General features: G+C 43.5%; 1 protein-coding gene across 4 annotated transcripts in view; it reads left to right on the top strand.

The window, feature by feature from the left end:
* LOC111970120 (sodium-coupled neutral amino acid transporter 3) overlaps positions 1-20,598 on the top strand; it is a 77,480-nt gene that overhangs the window by 24,301 nt on the left and 32,581 nt on the right. The window contains exons 2-6 of one of the 4 annotated variants that reach the window (XM_023996642.2): positions 10,039-10,367; positions 11,125-11,157; positions 11,395-11,479; positions 11,632-11,747; positions 19,234-19,307. In XM_023996642.2, coding sequence (XP_023852410.1) covers positions 10,204-10,367; positions 11,125-11,157; positions 11,395-11,479; positions 11,632-11,747; positions 19,234-19,307 — 472 coding nt within the window. In that variant the 5' untranslated portion in view covers positions 10,039-10,203. Of the gene's footprint in view, positions 1-10,038; positions 10,368-11,124; positions 11,158-11,394; positions 11,480-11,631; positions 11,748-19,233; positions 19,308-20,598 lie in introns of those variants that run through there. The other 3 variants (XM_070445617.1, XM_023996644.2, XM_023996645.2) reach the window with 3 other exon arrangements.

The following is a 20,598-nucleotide window of genomic DNA, read 5'->3' as shown; positions in this document are numbered from 1 at the left end:
CGAGCAGCAGTGAGGGCTCTTCGATACTGCACGGTACTGTCTTTCCAAGCTAGTCGGAAGACTTCCAGTTTGGTGTGGCGCCATTTCCGTTCCAATTTTCTGGAAGCTTGCTTCAGAGAGCTCGGGTATTTTCTGTATACCAGGGAGCTAGTTTTCTAATGACAAATGTTTTTAGATTTTAGGGGTGCAACTGCATCTAGGGTATTGCGCACGGTTAAATTGAGTTCCTCAGTTAGGTGGTTAACTGATTTTTGTCCTCTGACGTCCTTGGGTAGGCAGAAGGAGTCTGGATGGGCATCAAGGAATCCTTGTGTTGTCTGAGAATTTATAGCACGACTTTTGATGCTCCTTGGTTGGGGTCTGAGCAGATTATTTGTTGCGATTGCAAAAGATGGCCGTAATCAGCCCCAGAGGCACCTGGCTAAGTTGATGGGCCATGTAATCATCTGGTAAAGTGAAGTCTTTTGTTTAGACATGTAGCTAGCTAGCTAAACAATTAACCACAATCCCAACCAGTACCAATACAAACTGATTGTCATAGCTAGCCACCATGCATGAAATGATGTAGTATGAATCTGCAGGTAGCTAAAGATAACCAACTAGGTTCAATGTTAGCCAGCTAGCTAACAGTAGGCTATAAATATAAATGCAAACAGTTTTCTGAGATGTGAATAATATTACTACACAAATAATACACGTAGCTAGCTAGCTAGCTAACCGTACCCTTTAACGACTTTCTGACAAAATTAGAAACGTATAATATCTGAAAATGTAGCTAGACACTTACCTGTATACATGGATGAATGCTTTACGGCCATAGTTGCCCTTAGTTTGACGATGTAATCCAGAGACAGGTGTTTTATGCAACATCATTCTGTGTTCTCTTTTCTACTCCCTCTGCATTTGCAATCAAACGTCAGAATTTTCTCCATCTCCTTCTCAGACTCCACTTCCACCGGGCATTCCACTGATTTCAGAACTCTGTCAACTTCTTCCGTGATGTTGATCTCCGTTTCTTTCCCATCACTGTCATCAGAAGACTGTACAATGTCTGGTTCAATTAAAATGTTTTTACCTAAGTCAGGGATTTCCACATCATCTGATTCATTTTCAGAGTCAGAGAGAGTCAGCATGGCATGATCGCAGCAATGTTGTTGAGAGCAGTAGCAGCACTTTTGCAGTTCTCCAAGGCTATATCTTTCGAAAAATCCACAGCAGCAAGGATTATCTGAGCAGCTCATGTTATAGGCATGTCAGACCAATCAGAACTCATCTCTCGGCATGTCCAGCCCAACCATTATCTCAACCAATCATGGCTAAGTTTCCCGTCTTTTTCCATGGCTAAACCAACTAGGCTCGTAATTTAACAACTGTGTTCATATTTACAGATGACATAAACGTTTGTTATTAAGGCACATGAAAGTTCACATGTTCAAGAAGGCATTTCTGGAAAAATCACTGTGTAGTAGTGACGTGCAGTAGTGACGTCCGTTAAACGCCCAGCTTTCTGAAATGGGTCATTTGCTGTATATCATTAATTTAAAAGTAAAAAATGTATGTAGCAATCACAGATTGACACTTTAAACCCTCATCTTGCTGAGGTAAGGTCTGCCACGGATAATGCCCCCAGTATCGATTTAACCCTTTGACACGTACCAACACATGTATGTTGAAAGGGGTGCTTTGTCTACCATCATTCACTAACCATCATTCACTTCCAGGAGTTTACTCGAAAGATGAGTGAACCATCCCTTCACCTCATTTTGTTATAACATCTTTGGTCTGAGAGATGTTTATGTGACACCCAGAATGCATTGTATAATGTCAACAAACATGGCGCCACACATAGCTGGCAAATAGCTTAGCATTAACTCATCATAATCAGTACAATCTTCAAAAAAGTATTTTACACACATCATATGTGTCCATTAAAAGCCATGCAGGAATCGTAATGAATGATTTGTCACGAGTACTTGAAAACGTGAATAAAACAGTAAATACATTATGCTCCATACATACCCATGGTATACTACAGTAGAAACGACCACACGATATCCAGAAAATAAGGCACATATCCAAAGTTATTATTTGTAAGGAAAACAACAAAGAAGGCAATGCGGGCGCCAGCCGGAAAATGTGCCAGGGGGAAAAGTTTCTGTAAGGCCTGTTCTGACTGGAGATGCACAAATCTCTGCTTATTTGATCTGGGGAAACACTGGGGATGTGCTTGGGCTCATTGAAGAGAGAAGTTTGTCTGGCTCAGTTAAGTGTCAAACATAAATTGTCTGCAACAATTGTCCTCACACTTCTTGTGAATTAATGAGGAGGCGGAACACACCTCAATTCAAATTGTTGTCAGAAAATAAAACTTGTTAGAAAATAATTTGAAATGTACAAGTTGAATGATAGCTTATAGATAATTAGCAGGCAGCGTGTCTTGATTTGAGGCACTGTCCTGTTGCGAAACAATCACATTTTGGAACAGTGACATCACGCGCATAAAAAAACTCACACTGGGTTAAGCAGTTATTCAAAATACGTGCACACACAAATACAATACAGTGCTATAATTGATGGGTTGTAAGGAAAAAATAAATGTAAACGTGTGTAGCCACATGGGTTAGAAAAAGTGGGGCAGTGGCACTTTTATTTTCTCCCTGCCTGCAGCTAGCTACTGTAACTTCATTGATAGCCTGAAATGGCTTCTTGGTAGCTAGTTATAAGGTTGGGAGATTGGGAACCTATCTGGGCTAGCTAAAGCCAACTTCATACAGTTAGTAGGTGTATAGTAGTGTTAGAGAGAAACAATACACAAACAAAACAAATTTGAGGGGGATGGGTGTCCCCCTATGGGCATGACACACACACACACACACACACACACACACACACACACACACACACACACACACACACACACACACACACACACACACACACACACACACACACACACACACACACACACGGCAGTAAAAGTAATAAGTGTTGGTAAATGTGCTATGTGGGTCAGGGACAGCTGTAAACATGTCTTTCCCTCATACACCCCCCTCCTGGGATGACGTCTCTTAGCCGTGCATTCTACGTCAGAGCAGCATAAGCCCAGCAGCACAGACGCTGATCGGAGGGTGACAAATTGAGGAGGTTTTTGGGGATCAGGGCTCTGCAGGGCATGGATAAACAGCAAGTCTGACAGATCAGACAGGGAATGAGGACATTGATTTTCTCCCAAACTGAAGCGTAACAATGTGACATTTGCTCTTGCATAATTCTTCCCCTAGTGCCATTCCTCCACCCCTAACCCCCACCCTTACCGAACAAGCTCTTTTCCCCTGGGGACACTGCCTTCTGTCTACACAAAACAGAGACCCAACCCAACAAATACACACATAAAGCCCTGAAAGAACAGAACACAGTAGCGGTTTATAAAACCACTGCATCCACAATGTCCACTGGCTTAGGGAGTAATATAGGGATGATTGCCAAACGACTGCTTCTCTCTCTCTCTGTCAGCCTTTCCATCTGTATAATATTGCTGCATGCAGAGCCAGAGCAAATAAACCTATCTATTAATAGTTATTTATAGATGGAAAGACCTTTAAAATAACAGCATGCAGAATTTAATTAAACGCTCTCTGTGTAATTACCTGACGCCACATGTACACCTCCCTAAAGGTGGTGAGTAAGCCTGCATGACGTTCTCCCAACAATCCAATTCCTGTCAAACTGCTCGCACACACTTTTAGGAGGCTAATCTGGGAAAGTGAGGTGTTGAGATTTAAGTGATAATGGCTGGGCAGGCAGGCTTTTTTAATTGTGCATGGAGGGGATGTGAGGATGGCATCATACCATATGCTATTCAGGATGTGAATGATCTCATCGCTACTTGACTGGACCAGGATAGACCTCTTCTCATCAACACACAACCTTTTCTCTCATGTTTCATACTATATTTAATAGTGTATCTGTGCATATGTGACATGCTGGTGGGAAGTCTCCTATTCCTTCACATGGAGATATGTGTGTATCCTTGCTGCTTACATAACATGGTGACTGTCCTACATTCCCCATTGTAAGCATCCTCTTCTTCATTGCCATTCTCTTTCATCTTCAGTGGCTCACTCTCTCAGGGAGAGAACAATCAACTAAGTCTTCAAACAAACTGTATTCATGACATATTCCCTGTGTCTGTGGGTAGCTATCTTCCAGGCATTCTTACTGAATGAAAACATACTGTGTTTGTGTTTTCACACCCAGTTAGCTGAAGGAAGTTCATTCATACAATGTTTCTCAGAGATGTGATTCTGCCCAATCAGCTAAGTCGTGGAGAAGCTCCACCCTGTGAAGTCATCCCATAGATCCCGCTGTGATCCAGCCAGCCAATCACACGTCAGTTTAGCTGCAGGTCCTCCTCTGAGTGCTCTGCCCAGCCTGTCTATGAATGGTGGGCTGTTTGAGTGACAGAGAGACTCCTCACTGGTGATGGGGTCCTAGTGTGTGTGGCACCACCCCCTGCCTGTCTCCTTCCCGTCCCCTGCCACACATGTGCGTGAGCACGGTACCCTGGCAGCTGCCGAATTCAAGGTGCCGTCTTTTCAATTAGGGCGCAATGAATTACCTTTTCAGCCCATCAAGTGGCCCAGGGAGCTGCAGCCAAGAGGGCGCCGGTGGTATAATGATGCCTGGCACAATAGCGCCACTGTTCTCCGGCCCGTTCCCAGGAAACCACACAACATGCGCCATTGTGTGCCATGTTTTGCTAGCTGACCACGTTGCCCCGCATTAGCCAGAGAGACAGAGAAGCCTGGCTATGCAGTAAGCCTCACATCCCAATGTGGTTGGTGGAGGCCGGTGACACAGTAACACAGGCCATGAGGGGCTGCTGCTCGATGGAGAGCCTGGGTTTATACACCTCCCTCTGTGTTTGATGTGCTAAAATAATTTTGCAAAAAGCTACTTTTGAAATGCGGGCAGGGGAGGTGAAGTGGGGGTGGCGGGAGCAGGGGTCATCTGAGGGGACCAGGGTCAGTGAAGAGGTCTGGAGCACTGAGAGAGCGAGAGCACTGCCGCTACGCTTATACCTTCCCGATTAAAGAAAGAAATGGCAAGCTATAACAAAAGAATTAGGTCCGCAACTGGTTCTAAGCTGGTCGTAACTGGTTCTCCTGCCTTTCATCTCCTCCTTCTGTAAGTTGCACTGTGTGTGTGCCACCTTGTCCCCCTACTCCATCCGCCCTTTACCCCTGTTTACGCTGCATAGGTAAAAAGGAAATTAGTTGTGGGGGCTTTCAGGGACAGCCAGGGAGCCGAGGTTGACAGGAACAGGGAGACGCATGTCACAGGAGCCTTTCAGGGGCCTTTCAGGGCCTGTACACCAGCAGCTCTTCTTATACACCACTGTAGGGGACCTAGGATACAGGGGTCCCTCACAAAGGGGCCCGAACCATCCCTCACAAAGGGGCCCGAACCATCCCTCACAAAGCCTGCAATGTCACAGCTAACTGGGGCCTTTCCTCTCATAAGCAGTATAGAGGAAAATACCTGTCAGCTGACAACTAAATAATGCTGGAGATTCTCCCCGGAAACAAAGGTTGTTTATCAACTTAGTTTTCTGACTTCAATGATTACGGCTGGTGCTTTTATCTTACGCTTGACAAGCTGACAACAGAAAGCGTTTGTGTTGTCAACTCCTCTAGCGTTCTTAGAAAGTGCTTTATAACTAAATAAAATGAAATTGTATTACCCGTTTAGACATATTTGCAGCTGTTATTGCACGTGCAGCGAAATGCTTGTGTTTCTAGCTCCTACAGTGCAGTAATACCTAGCAATACAAAACAATACACACATCATTCAAAATATCAGAACGAGCAATGTCAGAGTCCGGAATATAAATACACTACATGACCAAAGGTATGTGGACACCTGCTCGTCGAACATCTCATTCAAAAATCATGGGAATTAATATGGAGTTTGCTGCTATAATAGCCTCCACTCCTAAGGGAAGGCTTTCCACTAGATGTTGGAACATTGCTGCGGGGAATTGCTTCCATTCAGCCACAAGAGCATTAGTGAGGTCAGGCAGTGATGTTGGGTGATTAGGCCTGGCTCGCAGTCGACATTCCAATTCATCCCAAAGGTATTCGAAGGGGTTGAGGTCAGGGCTCTGTGCTCTTCCACACCGATCTCGACAAACCATTTCTGTATGTACCTCGCTTTGTGCACGGGGGCATTGTCATGCGGAAACAGGAAAGGGCCTCCCCAAACTGTTGCCACAAAGTTGGAAGCACAGAATCGCCTGGAATGTCACTATATGTTGTAGTGATAAGCTTTCCCTTCACTGGAACTAAGGGTCATAGACCGAACCATGAAAAACATCCCCAGACCATTATTCCTCCTCCACCAAACTTTACAGTTAGCACTATGCATTCGGGCAGGTAGTGTTCTCCTGGCATCTGCCAAACTTAGATTTGTCCGTTGGACTGCCATATAGTGAAGCGTGATTCATCACTCCAGAGAATGCGTTTCCATTGCGACAGAGTCAAATGGCGGTGAGCTTTACACTACTCCAGCCGACACTTGGAATTGCGCATGGTGATCTTAGGCTTGTGTGCGGCTGCTTGGCCATGGACACCCATTTCATGAAGCTCCCGACGAACAGTTCTTGTGCTGAGAGGCAGTTTGGAACTCAGTAGTGAGTGTTGCAACCGAGGACAGACTGTTTTTACGAGCTACGCGCTTCAGCACTCGGCGGTCCCGATCTGTGAGCTTGTGTGGCCTATCACTTCACGGCTGAGCAGTTGTTTCTCCTTGACGTTTCCACTTCACAATAACAGTACTTACAGTAGACGCGGCAGCTCTAGCAGGGCAGAAATTTGACGAACTGACTTGTTGGAAAGGTGGTATCCTTTGACGGTGCCACGTTGAAAGTCACTGAGCTTTTCAGTAAGGCAATTCCTCTGCCAATGTTTGTCTATGGATATTGCATGACTGTGTGCTCGATTTTATATTCTTGTCAGCAATGGGTGTGGCTGAAATAGCAGAATATATTAATTTGAAGGGGTGTCCACATGCCTTTGTATATATAGTGTATATACTATTTACTGTATGTATAGTAGTTATATAGGATGAACCATGACTACAATACAGTATATACATATAAAGTGGGTAAAACAGTATGTAAACATTATTAAAGTGACCAGTGTTCTATGTCTATGTACATAGGGCAGCAGTCTCTACGGTGCAGGGTAGTGTACCGGGTGGTAGCCAGCTAGTAACAGTGACTAAGGTTCAGGGCAGGGTACTGGGCCGAGGCCGGCTAGTGGTGACTGTTTAACAATCTGATGGCCTGGAGATAGAAGCTGTTCATCAGTCTCTCGGTCCCAGCTTTGATGCACATGTACTGTCTCCACCTTCTAGATGGTAGCGGGCTGAACAGGGCATGGCTCAGGTGGCTGAGCTCCTTGATGATCTTCTTTTGACCCTCTCCACTGCGGCACTGTCAATGTAGAGGGGGGCATGTTCCCTCTGCTGTCTCCTGTAATCCACGATCAGCTCCTTCGTTTTGTTGACGTTGAGTGTGAGGTTATTTTCCTGGCACCACTCCGCCAGGGCTCTCACCTCCTCCCTGTAGGCTGTCTCGTTATTGTAGGTAATCAGGCTTGCCACTGTTGTGTCGTCAGCAAACTTGATGATTGAGTTGCAGATGTGCGTTGCCACGCAGTCATGGGTGAAGAGGGAGTACAGGAGGTGGCTGAGCACACCCCCCTGTGGGGCTCCCATGTTGACGATCAGTGTGGCGGAGGGGTTATTGTCTACCTACCACTTGGGGTCGGCCCGTCAGGAAGTCCAGGACCCAATTGCACAGGGAGGGGTTCAGACCCAGGGCCCTGAGCTTAGTGATGAGCTTGCAGGGCACTCTGATGGTATAGGTATCTCATAGGTATTTCTCTTGTCTAGGTGGGATAGGGCAGTGTTCAGTGCGATGGTGATTGCATCATCCGTGGATCTGTTGAGGCGGTACACAAATTGTAGTTGGTCTAGGGCAGGGATGGGCAACTTTGATGGGGGTGGGAAACACCAAAAAATCGGAACTCACCATGGGGGGCATGATCCACACCCAAACCCACATCCACACCCTAACATGTAGTCAGAGCCTTTTGGGAGCCCTAAGTGAAATGTTGTTTCCCCCATCTGTGAGCAAAACATGTAAGCTTTAGAATTAATTTCCTGCAATTTTACACATTTTGCCATGGGCTGTAGAGAAGATATTGCAGTTTTAAAGCAAGTTTGCTGAAAATCTACATGTTCTGCCCCGGGGCGGAGAGAAAAATGTGCAGTTTTACTGCAAATTTCCTGCAATTCTACACATTTTGCCATAGAATGGAGAGAAATGTTCGCCGTTTTTAACGTGATATCTAAGTGAGAGTGACTAACAAAATCAATGGGGGCCCCATGGTCAGTAATTCAACCATGATTACGATATTATTAGATAGCTGGTTGCTAGACTAAAATACCAACTAACATACCAATCTAACATACCAATCTAACATACCAATCTGAAAAATGTTTGCTGACATTGTCACACAGCCAGGAGTGGTGAGTGCAGAGTCAAGCGCAGAGGGCAGAGGATAATGGGGAAAACCGAACTTTATTACGGTATCCAAAAGTAACGCCAAAAACGACAGGCGAAAATAAATATGTCCAACCCAAAACTGGACACCAAACAGTCAGTGAACATAACAYGCAACCAACCTAGACAAACAGAGAACAAGCCCGCACAAAAGCAGGCGGGCCTAACAGGCTTAAATAGCCCTGAAACAAAACTCAAACAAGAAACAGGTGCAACCAATAAGACATAACAAACAGAAAAGGAAAAAGAGATCGGTGGCAGCTAGTAGACCGGCGACGACGACCGCCGAGCGCCGCCCGGACAGGCAGGGGAGCCACCTTTGGTGGAAGTTGTGATAGACATGTTCAGTGACTGACATAACAAGAGAAAAACTGCTGATGCACAACCACATCTCGAAATTGCACCGTGTGTATTCTATTATTCTAACTCTTAAGAGTAAGTTGAGACCCTGATTGAGTTTTGTTTTGTCTTTGGAAATGTATCCGCAAGCCTACATAAGAGACGCAGGCCGGATCGCCAGTTGCCCATCCCTGATCTAGGGTGGARGTGATATGGTTCTTAACTAGCCTCTCAAAGCACTTCATGATGACAGATGTGAGTACTACGGGGCGATAGTCATTTAGTTCAGTTACCTTCGCTTTCTTAGGTACAGGAACAATGATGGACATCTTGAAGCAAGTGGGGACAACAGACTGGGATATGGAGAGATTGAATATGTCCGTAAAGCATCCAGCCAGCTGGTCTGCACGTTCACCTGGGGCCTACCAGGAAGACACAGACAGTCTCATTATATCTGCCAAGAACAGGCCTCATTTATCTTTCAACATGCCTCTTAGGCCAAGTCATTGTTAACACTACCGCATTGGCACCTTGATTGTAGCAGGTTAGTGTTTTTGGTCATGAATCTTGTTTTGGAGGGAACTCTGCAGTGGTCACTAGCAGGCACAACCGCAGTCATAAAATCTGATTTTAAACATAGCTCTAAACCTTAACCCTAACCACACTGCTAACCCAAATGCCTAACCCAAACCTTAAATTAAGACCAAAAAGCACATTTTAGTTTTCATGAATTTTTACAATGTAGCCAATTTTGACTTTGCTGCTGGCATATCTATTGGAAATCTCTCAGTTCTGCCTCTAGGACAAGACTCATCCCAATAAACGTCCACCTGCTTGATTGTATCCAGTATTTAGGGGGAAACCTAGTCGTTAAGCATCGCTGAATGTATTATTGTAATAGATTTATATTCAAGTTGTATAATTTGTATCCCCAGATAGATGGCTGTGCAAGATGTGCAAGATAAGTGAGCTTATCTGCATTTAATGAACTGTTTGTAATATTCCAGTGATTATGAACATGATTTACTCATCAGTTGTAGTCTAACTGCCACGTGTCTATTCTGTCACAGACTCCTGAAGGAAAAGAGGACGACAGCCACAGCACACACACACACACTTACACACACACACGCACACACACTTACACAGACACACAAACATTTACACACACACACATTTACACACAAACACAAACACTTACACACCCACACACACACACATACATTGAAGCAAAGATGAGTGAAGATAAAGCAGCTGAAAGTGTGGAACCTGCTCCTGCAGTGCCAGTATCAGCTCCAGCACCAGCAGAGATGAACTCTATTCCCAATGGGAAAGGCCATGAGACTGGGGAGGAAACCACAGCAGCAGCCAAAACACAAGCAGGAGACACCACAGAGCAGTAAGTATACACTCAGGTACAAGATAGCAGACTGCAAACATACTAAAGAATACATAGGCTTTTCATCTCTAAAAGTTCAGTAAACACTCTTTCAGATAGAAGATAACCTCATCCCCAGGCTCAATTGCTTTCGCATTTCATGTTTGACAGAGAGAGAGACGGCTGGTGGACAAGATTAGATACACAATAGCAGACAAGAGGAAACTTTTCAGCTAAAAAAGTATACACTCAGGTACTAGGTATTAGGCAACATTTTACGTTGGTCGAGAATGAAACTATTAGTGTTGAATGTGATGTACTTCCTCACTGAGCCTTATCGTGTCAGAGAGGTGAGGTGAGCTCTGCTACTGGCTGCCTAGTCCTGCGTGCGGGCTACGGCTGTGACCTACTACTCTCTGAGAGTGTCACATGTCTCCCTTCACACACCCCACAACAACAACACTACTCTTTGTTAACTACTGTGGATATGTGTGTGGAATTGTGGGTCATGCGTACCTAGTACTACCTAGCGTCAGAGCCTGCGTTCCTTTGCCCTACTAATCATGAGGTCACCTCTATCAGCATGGAACAGACCTGGCCCTTAGTCACAGGAAATTACATAAACTGTTTAACATGTACAGTGTCTCACCATGCGCCCTTAAGTAGTTGAATACATAAGTTTACCCAGACTGTGTCATTTTCTGAGGGTGTGTTTGTTGTTTTTTCTCTTTGTGCTTTCATTGGATGATGGTACATCTTTCTCTACGGTACTTTGTAGGGAAATTGTTCCCAATAGTGCCCAAAATGTCAGGTATGTGACATTTACAAGGAAGGGATATGTTTCAGTGTACTGTTTCTCACCATTACAATCATGAGTTGTGATAAGGACAGAACAGTATCAACCAGCCCCAGACTCCTATAGCAGTTGAATGTTATCCTATGTGATTCCAATATTCTCTCAGAGAGAGCGTCCTTGAGTTGTGGTTTTACAACATTGTTCTTGCTTCATGTTCTTATGACTGTGCTTTATTCCCATGAATCCCCACAGAAGTGAGGATCCAGAGGCCAACCTCGCAGAGAGTCAGGAGTTCCTGTCTAACATGGAGGACAAAAAGACCACACGCTTCACAGATGTAAGTGGAACCTATAGGCTGCTTTCGCCCCAGTGGATGGTTCAGATGAATCTGTAACGTGTTTATTCTCTTCTTCTGTAAAGCAACTTTGATTGTTGTAAGCATTGTGCTAACAAGCGTGTTCACCTCTATGTGTTTCTCCATGGAATCAGTTTGAGGGGAAAACCTCTTTTGGAATGTCAGTGTTCAACTTGGGCAACGCCATCATGGGAAGTGGAATTCTGGGATTGTCGTATGCCATGGCCAACACAGGGGTCGTTCTATTCCTGTGAGTCAACATGGATGGATGGATTAATTAATTAATGAATTAATGGATGGATGGATGGATTAATGAATGGATGTATGAATGAATTCATGATTGTGATGAACATAGATGACCAACAGTTCTATATGATGAATGATAAGATCAATTGGTACTGTAAATGTATGTACATGGATGTAAACCCAGTCAGGCATGTGCACATTAGCCACAAATGTTCCTCTGATTTAATTGCATTCTGTTTAGTCCCTCTGAATGGAGCTCCTCCCTGGACAGAAATAGCCCTGTAATTATTTAAAGGCAATTAACCAGGCGGTAAACTCGGTATGTGACTGAACAGTCACTAGATAAAAGGCAAATACGGCATCATTACTGTGATAGCTATCATAACTACAGCAGTGACACGCTGGTGGTGCGTAAAATCTTGTGTTTCATGATACACATCTGCATTGAGATTAATAGGGATTTCGAGCCCTGTGTGGAATAATAAAATGTAATGGGGCCGCGTGGAGAAGTCTCATTAATATGCTAATAGCAGCGTTGTGCTGCTGTGTTAAACCAATGTAATTACAATGATGGATGCTGGAAATAACCTCAATGTGCTTGCATCTGCATGTCCTATCTTGTGCTGTGATTGAATGTGTGAATACTGAATGTGCATGAGTGTGTTCTCAGGGGTCTGCCATGCCAGCTAGGGAGAATAATCTGGGCTGTGGTGGCATCTGCTGTCAGGACGAGTCACAGAGAGTTTAGTTTAACAGCTGTCAGATTAGTCATGAAGGGGTTATGTAATGTGTTTGTGGGTTTAGCACCCACTCTTGTCATCCTCCTATTACCATCACACCTCCTAACCCCAGCAGCTGGGGTACAAGGTGGCAGAGGCCATGGGATCTGGAATGTTAAGTCTTGTTCCATGAAACACTGTGTGTGCTGTGTGCTGTAAGACTTTATCATGCTGCATTTATTAGAAAACTCTCCTAGCCCCAGGGATTTGTTTACAAAGTGACCTTAGATAGGATTACAATACAATAGCTTTCTACCTAGAGGTCAGTAGTGTAAAGTACTTAAGTAAAAATACTTAAGTTGTTTTTTGGGGTATCTGTACTTTACTTTTTGTTCACTACATTCTTAAAGAAAATAATGTACTTTTTACTCCATACATTTTACCTGACAACCAAAATACTCGTTATGCTTTATTTTATTTATTTTATTTAACCTTTATTTAACCAGGTAGGCAAATTGAGAACACGTTCTCATTTACAATTGCGACCTGGCCAAGATAAAGCAAAGCAGTTCGACACATACAACAACACATAGTTACACATGGAGTAAAACAAACATATAGTCAATAATACAGTGAAAAAAAATAAGTCTATATACAATGTGAGCAAGTGAGGTGAGATAAGGGAGGTGAAGGCAAACAAANTAAGGGAGGTGAAGGCAAACAAATATATGTATAAATAAATAAAATAAATAAAAATATAAAAGGCCATGGAGGTGAAGTGAATACAACACAGCAAGTAAAATAAAACTAAAAAAAAACCTGGAATGGTTGGTTTGCAGCGGAAGAAAGTGCAAAGTAGAGACAGAAAATAATGGGGTGCAAAGGAGCAAAATAAATTAATAAAATAAATACAGTAGGTAAAGAGGTAGTTGTTTGGGCTAAATTGTAGATGGGTTATGTACAGGTGCAGTGCTGAGCAGGACAGGAAAATGGTCCACTTTACACACATATCAAGAGAACATCCCTGGTCATCCTTATTGCCTCTGATATGGCGGACTCACTAAACACAAAAGCTTTGTTTGTCAATTATGTCTGAGTGTTGGAGTGTCCCCCTGGCTATCCGTTAATAAAAAATAAAATACAAATTGTGCCATCTAGTTGGCTTAATATAAGCAATTTGAAATGATTTATACTTTTACTTTTGATACTTAAGTACTGTATATTTTTGCAATTACATTTACTTTTGATATTTAAGTATATCTAAAACCAAATACGTTTAGACTTTTACTCAAGTATTTTACTGGGTGACTTTCACCTTTACATACTTGAGTCATTTTCTATGAAGGTACATTAAATATACAAAGTATGTGGACAGCCCTTCAAATTAGTGGATTTGGCTATTTCAGCCACACCCGTTGCTGACAGGTGTATAAAATCGAGCACACAGCCATGCAATCTCCATAGACAAACATTGGCAGTAGAATGGCCTTACTGAAGAGCTCAGTGACTTTCAACGTGGCACTTTCATAGGATGCCACCTTTCCAACAAGTCAGTTCGTCAAATTTCTGCCCTGCTAGAGCTGCCCCAGTCAACTGTAAGTGCTGTTATTGTGAAATGGATATATCTAGGGGCAACAATGGCTCAGCCGTGAAGTGATAGCCCACACAAGCTCACAGATCGGGACCGCGGAGTGCTGAAGCATGTAGCCCGTAAAAATCATCTGGCCTTGGTTGCAACACTCACTACCGAGTTCCAAACTGCCTCTGGACACAAGCCTAAGATCACCATGCGTAATGCCAAGCATCGGCTGGAGTGGTGTAAGGCTCACCGCCATTGGACTCTGGAGCAGTGGAAACRCATTCTCTGGATTGATGAATCACGCTTCATTCACCCTCTGGCAGCCTGACAGACTAACCAGGAGAACGCTACCTGCATAGTGCCAACTCTAAAGTTTGGCGTAGGAGGAATAATGGTCTGGAGCTGTTTTTCGTGTTTCGTGCTAGGACCCTTCGTTCCAGTGAAGGAAATGTTTAACACTACAGCATACAATGACATTATAGATGCTTCCAACTTTGTGGCAATAGTTTGGGGAAGGCCCTTTCTTGTTTCAGCATGACAATGCCCCCGTGCACAAAGCGAAGTCCATACAGAAATAGTTTGCCGAGATCGGTGTGGAAGAACTTGACTGCCCTGCACAGAGCCCTGACCTSAACCCTATCGAACACCTTTGGGTTGAATTGGAACGGCGACTGCGAGCCAGGCCTAATCACCCAACATCAGTGCCTGACCTCACTAAAGCTCTATTGACTGAATGGAAGCAAGTCTCCTAAGCAATGTTCCAACATCTAGGGGAAAGCCTTCCCTTAAGAGTGGAGGCTGTTATAGCAGCAAAAGGGGGACCAACTACATATTAATGCCCATGATTTTGGAATGAGATGTTCGACGAGCAGGTGTCCACATACTTTTGGTCATGTAGAATCCTGTGTGGCTCAGTTGGTAGAGTATAGCACTTGCAATGCCAGGGTTGTGGGTTTGATTCCCATGGGGGACCAGTGTGAAAATGTATGCACTACCTACTTTAAGTCGCTCTGGATAAGACTGTCTGCTAAATTACAAAAATGTGGTGGATCTTTACTTTTACTCAAGTATGCCAATTGGGTTCTTTTTCCACCACTGCTAGAGGTAAAGTAATATTTTGGATGTGTGTAGTAATGCCAAATCCATTGACTGAATACTAGCAGTAGCACAGGTTTTAGAGTCAGTGGAATTGTAGGTAGAACACACAATCTTTTATTTCCTAACTAGAGGTAGTATGTGTTTGTCTTATTGGCAGCATGCCCACATTTCTTACCAAATGTGACTAAAATGAAGCGTTGATACTATTTAAGACAACCATGACCGACATAAATATTATCCAAAAGACTGTATCCAAGCTTTCTGGCTAGAGACATGTCTAGAGGAGTTTTTTCCACACTGAAAACAGCTATTTATTTTGAGCTGGTTGGTGTGACTGTGGTTTCTCAACCTGTGTTCTGTCTGGTCTGGACTGATTTGGACCAGCTGAACCCTGGGTTACGACACTGTCTGTTTGTCTGTCTGTGTCACCTGGCTTACAGTATATACAACCTTAACTGCTCCTGTGCAACCTAAAATTAAACATGCTTCACTCACTGTTCATGTGAAATGTACAGATGTAGGATCTTAATTTGAGCCAGTTTGCTACAGCAGGAAAATTGTCTTGCTGCAACAGGAAATCTGAATTATTATGTGGATTATAATTCATGGAGATTTCTTTAGGGTTGATTAAAAAAAATTGTTAGGGCAAATCAGTTCTGACATGTCAAAGTGGAAATTACAAACTTTAGAACCTTTTTAAAACTCAAATACACTACAAGTTTGAAACAAAAGAGTGATCAAATTAAGATCCTACACCTGTAATAGAACCACAGTGACACACAATGTAGCAATTACCAGTGTGCATTTACAGTATGAATGTATGTATCTACTACAAATGACTTTTGTATCCACGTGCCTCAAATCATTATGCTCTCAAGCAGCCATGTTGACTGGTATCACAGATGTAGCGAGAGGGATAGAGAAAGAGAGGGAKAGAAACATGTACTGTAGAGCAGGGATGGGAGGCCGGCGGCCCTTCTTTTGAAGGCCCTCGGATCAATTTTAAGATCCTACATCTGTACATTTCACATGAACAGTGTGTGAAGCATGTTTAGTTTCATGTTGCACAGGAAACTCAGTCAGGGTCTTAACTTACTGTTGCAAGTTAGAATAATAGAATACACAAGGTGCAATTTCTAAATGTGGTTTTGCATCAGCAGTTTTTCTCTTGTTATGTCAGTCACTGATAGTCACTCAATTAGCCCTTGTCAGCTATTTTTCTTTGATTCGTAAGTTAATCTAGCAGCCAGCTATCTACATTTGTAATCATGGTCGCAGACCCGCGAGCAACTGCTGCCCTTCATGATGACTTCATATTTTTTGTGGCCTCCACCCTCATTAAAGTTTCCCAATCCTGATGTAGAGGGACTCGGGAGGGGGACAGCCAGTCAAGCAACTTTTCAGTGGACCACTGTGTGCTGTGCTCCAGCCTCCAGGGTGCAACTCCCTCTCCTCTCAATTCTTTCTGCCAGCGTACGTTGTCAGTCTGAATCTTAGCTGCTCATTCCCAAGGGGGACAACAGACCTACATAGCAGCAGCGCATGCTTCTCTGAACACAGATAAACAAAGGGAAACTCAACAACACACCAAACTAACATCACATTAATACTGTGGCATCCCATTAGCCCGGGTACCAGTTGGTTTAGCTAACATCCCACTCCTTGTATTCCATGTCATATGCCAAAGATCAGCTTATCATGACAGGAGTGGCAAGGAGTGGAATGAGCTAAACAGACTGGTACCCAGACTAGCTTCCAATCCCTCCAGTACTTTATCCTACCCTTTCCTTTGACCTCACCTACTGTAACACCTACTCTGTCCATTGGAGCATTACAGCACTGACACGCATTCCAATCACCCACTATTGGTATGGCCCTGTAGTCTGCTCTAAGGCATGGTGCATCAGACTCACATCTGACACCATTCATGCCTATGTATGAGTGCAGGGCCAGGGGGGCCATGGGACCAGTAGCCTATAGCTGCTGCTGGGGCCCAGCAAATGACTGGTGGTATTGCTGTAAGGAGATTTCTGTGTTTCCTGGAAGGAAAGGGGCCGGAGCGGAGGCCGGCAGAGGGCTACTGACTGTATAACACCTCTGGGCCTGACTGTTGTGTCATGTGGGCTTTAGCTGAACAAAGAGGGTTTTCAGAGGCTGTATGGAGGGAGGTAGCTGTGCACTGGCCCTTATTTGCAACCCATTCACATCCCATTCATATTTGAAACCCCATTAAACCCATGTAGCTTTTTTGCCCCGTTGTAGTGGTCTAACTTTTCAGATTATAGTGGAGACTTAAGTTGGCACACACAGAAGTTTCATCCGGGCCCTGGCACTGGCCCTGGCACTGGCCCTGGCACTGGCCCTGGCGGGAATGCAGTTTGTCTGTCTGTCTCTCTGTCTCCGTTTGCCAGTCTGCCTGTCTGTCTAACTGTCCCACTGTTCCCCCCACTGTACCGGCTAACTTCTCCTCCACCACAAATAAGGCCTGCAGCATTCTTCCACCACGCTGCACGAGACACAGAACAATGTGAAACGGAACATAGTTGAATTTGAGGTGAAAGACGTGCTTTGCCTCTCCGACGCAAGCCCAGTTTCAGTTGCCAAGAGTAACAATTTGAAAGAAATGTGAAAGAAAAAAAGTTGAAGTTGGAGAGAGGAGGAGTAGGAGATCAGATTGGTCTGTTCGGCCAGATGTTGGCCGCTGGGGCCTGCAGCAGTATTTTGGGAGATCTTGGACCAGAGAGTCTTTTACTTTTCCTCTTCGTTAACTCTGGGGTTTTTCCTCAGCTTAATGTCAATGTCAGCTTTGCTTTGTAAATATTTCCACCTCTAAATAACGCCCCTAATGTCCTTGTGGTTGTTTCTAGTGGTGGGGGAATGGGGGAGATATTTGTAGTTAATGCAGCCAGTGAGACTGATGCTCTGTAAGGCTGAGGCTCTGTATGAGGCTAACCCTGGGTGAACCTGAGTCAGTGGGTTGCTGTTTATGAATGCACCCCATAACCCAAGACTCAAGACCCTTTAACCCAACACCCAGCTGTACATCCAGCTGAATCAATGGTTTACATGGATGAATGTTATCTGTAGAGCCATGGATTAGGACAGCTGTTACAGTCATACTGCACCAGAATGTGCTGGGTCATCAAGTTCAATAAGGATGAGGATGATGGTGATAATGATCATTATGACAATGATGGTGTTGAGGATGAGGTTGATGATGATGATTATAATGATGATGCTTATCACACTGATGATTTTGATGATGATGCTCATTATGACAATGATGGTGTTATGGATGGCGATGAGGAGGAGGATGATGGTGGTGGTGGTGATGATGGTGTTGATGATGAGGAGGAGAATGATGATGGTGTTGATGAGGAGGATGATGGTGAATATGATAATGATGATGATAACAGGGTTTTTTCTGGATAAAAAAGGGGCTTAGGTGGGTGGCTTGGCAGGGGGGCATGGCAAGGGGCGTATTCTCCCCGTCAGCATAGCTGAATTTTAGAGAATTTTCTCAAATTTCTCCATGGAGCTGTGAGAAATTAGTGAAGTTTATAGCGAATTTCCTGCAATTCTACACATTTTGCTATGCAGCGGATTTTTTTGGTTGCAGTTTTAATGTTCATGCAATTTTACGTATTCTGCCACAGTAAGAGAACATTTTGCAGTTTTAAAGTTTTAAAGCAAATTTCCTGCAATTCTATGCATTTTGCCATGGCTAATACTGTGTTATTTTGCTAAAACGTATTAACAAAAATATATACTGCTAAATTAATTGTTTTTGGAATTTTCAATTCTCCCTGACTGTGTTGCTTTTATTTTGCAGATTGTTAGTTCTCAAAGATTATATTATAAAAAAATATATAGGTCCATTATCTTTTCTACATATTTTATATCTTGTTTTTGTCATTTAAGTTAACACGAAAAGCGTTTTTCCATCCCTAAAATGTATTTAGGCGACCTGAAAAATTGCTTAGGCGGCCCACTCAAGGATTTCAATGGCAGAAAAGTCCCTGTGATTATGACAATGATGGTGTTGATGATGATGAGGAGGATGATGATGAAGCTCTCTCCTCTCTCCTCTGCAGGGTGCTCCTGACAGTAGTGGCTGTCCTCTCATCTTACTCCATCCACTTGCTACTCAAGTCATCTGGCATTGTGGGTATGTAGTCTTCAGACCATGAGCAGGACTTTTGTTGGAGACCATACACCAGTCAACCCCTACAACCCCTGTCAGGAAGACTAATGTCATGATAACATCCCATAGCCTCACAGCCTGCCTCTTCTCTTTAGCATATGTGACCCACCATCTCTTTTTGGTCTTATTTCCCAAGTTTTAAATTGTGGTTTTTACATTGGATAAAAGTACAGACTCAGAGCTTCAAAATGTTATATCATACATTGCAGTTAAGGAAGAATGGGAAAGTAATGCTGCTTTGAAAATATGATAAACCTGTAACCCCACTTTTGAGAAAATGGTCCTTAAATGTTTTGGTACACCTACTAGAGAGCTCTTCTTTGTTTACACCCGTTTAGCATTGTTCACACTCTCTTAAGCCTTAGGCCCACCCATCTTTTTAAGGATTCACATGTGAGGCTATGTGCTAAACAGAGTGAGTAAGGTAATGTAGTAAACAACCAAAGATTTCAAGACTAAAAGTGGTAAAAGTAGTAGTCCACAATAAGGAAAAACGGCAGGTAGAAATATACTTTATCTAGTCCTTGGCCTATATTCTAATCTGACCTTGGTGCAGGTGATGTTGTTCTTCACATTACTGTTTATGGTAAACGAGAGGCTATAACCACCCCCAGCCACATCTACTGTAGCTAAGTCGATGGGTCTCTATTGCTAGACCTGTTCACATGTTCAAGAAATACAATAGGCCATATCACCCGAGACACATCTGGCTACATTGATGGGTCATGTAATCATTTGGTGAAGTGGAGTCTTTTGTTTAGACATGTAGCTAGCAAGCTAGCTAAACAATAAACCATAATCCCAACCCATACAGTATGACAATACAAATAGATTGTCATAGCTAGCTACCATGCATGAAAGGATGTAGTATGAATCTGCAGGTAGCAAAAGCTAACCAACATCTGTAGGTTCAATGACAGCTAGCTACCTAGTAGTAGGCTATAGCTAGCGATGCAAACAGATTTCTGAGATATGAATAATATTACTATGTAGATCATACACGTAGCTTGCTAGCTAGCCAGCCAGCTAACGTTATCTAGCTACCTAACATTATGCTTTAACTTCCAATGAAAACAACTTTGACAAGATTTGAAATGTATCATATGTGAAAATGTAGCTAGACTCTTACCCGTATACATGGAATGCTTCACGGTAGACTGGAACCCCTTTCACTAAGTAAGAAGTTCTCTGTCATTTGCGTTTTGTTTGTACAGCTTGCTTGGACCATTGAGTAAAGTCACTCCAGTTCACACTG

This window comes from Salvelinus sp. IW2-2015, linkage group LG11 (genome assembly GCF_002910315.2).
Source record: "Salvelinus sp. IW2-2015 linkage group LG11, ASM291031v2, whole genome shotgun sequence".
Classification (NCBI taxonomy): Eukaryota; Metazoa; Chordata; class Actinopteri; order Salmoniformes; family Salmonidae; genus Salvelinus; species Salvelinus sp. IW2-2015.
Note: the sequence above shows the minus strand (reverse complement) of the source record. Positions and strands in the feature narration are given on the sequence as shown.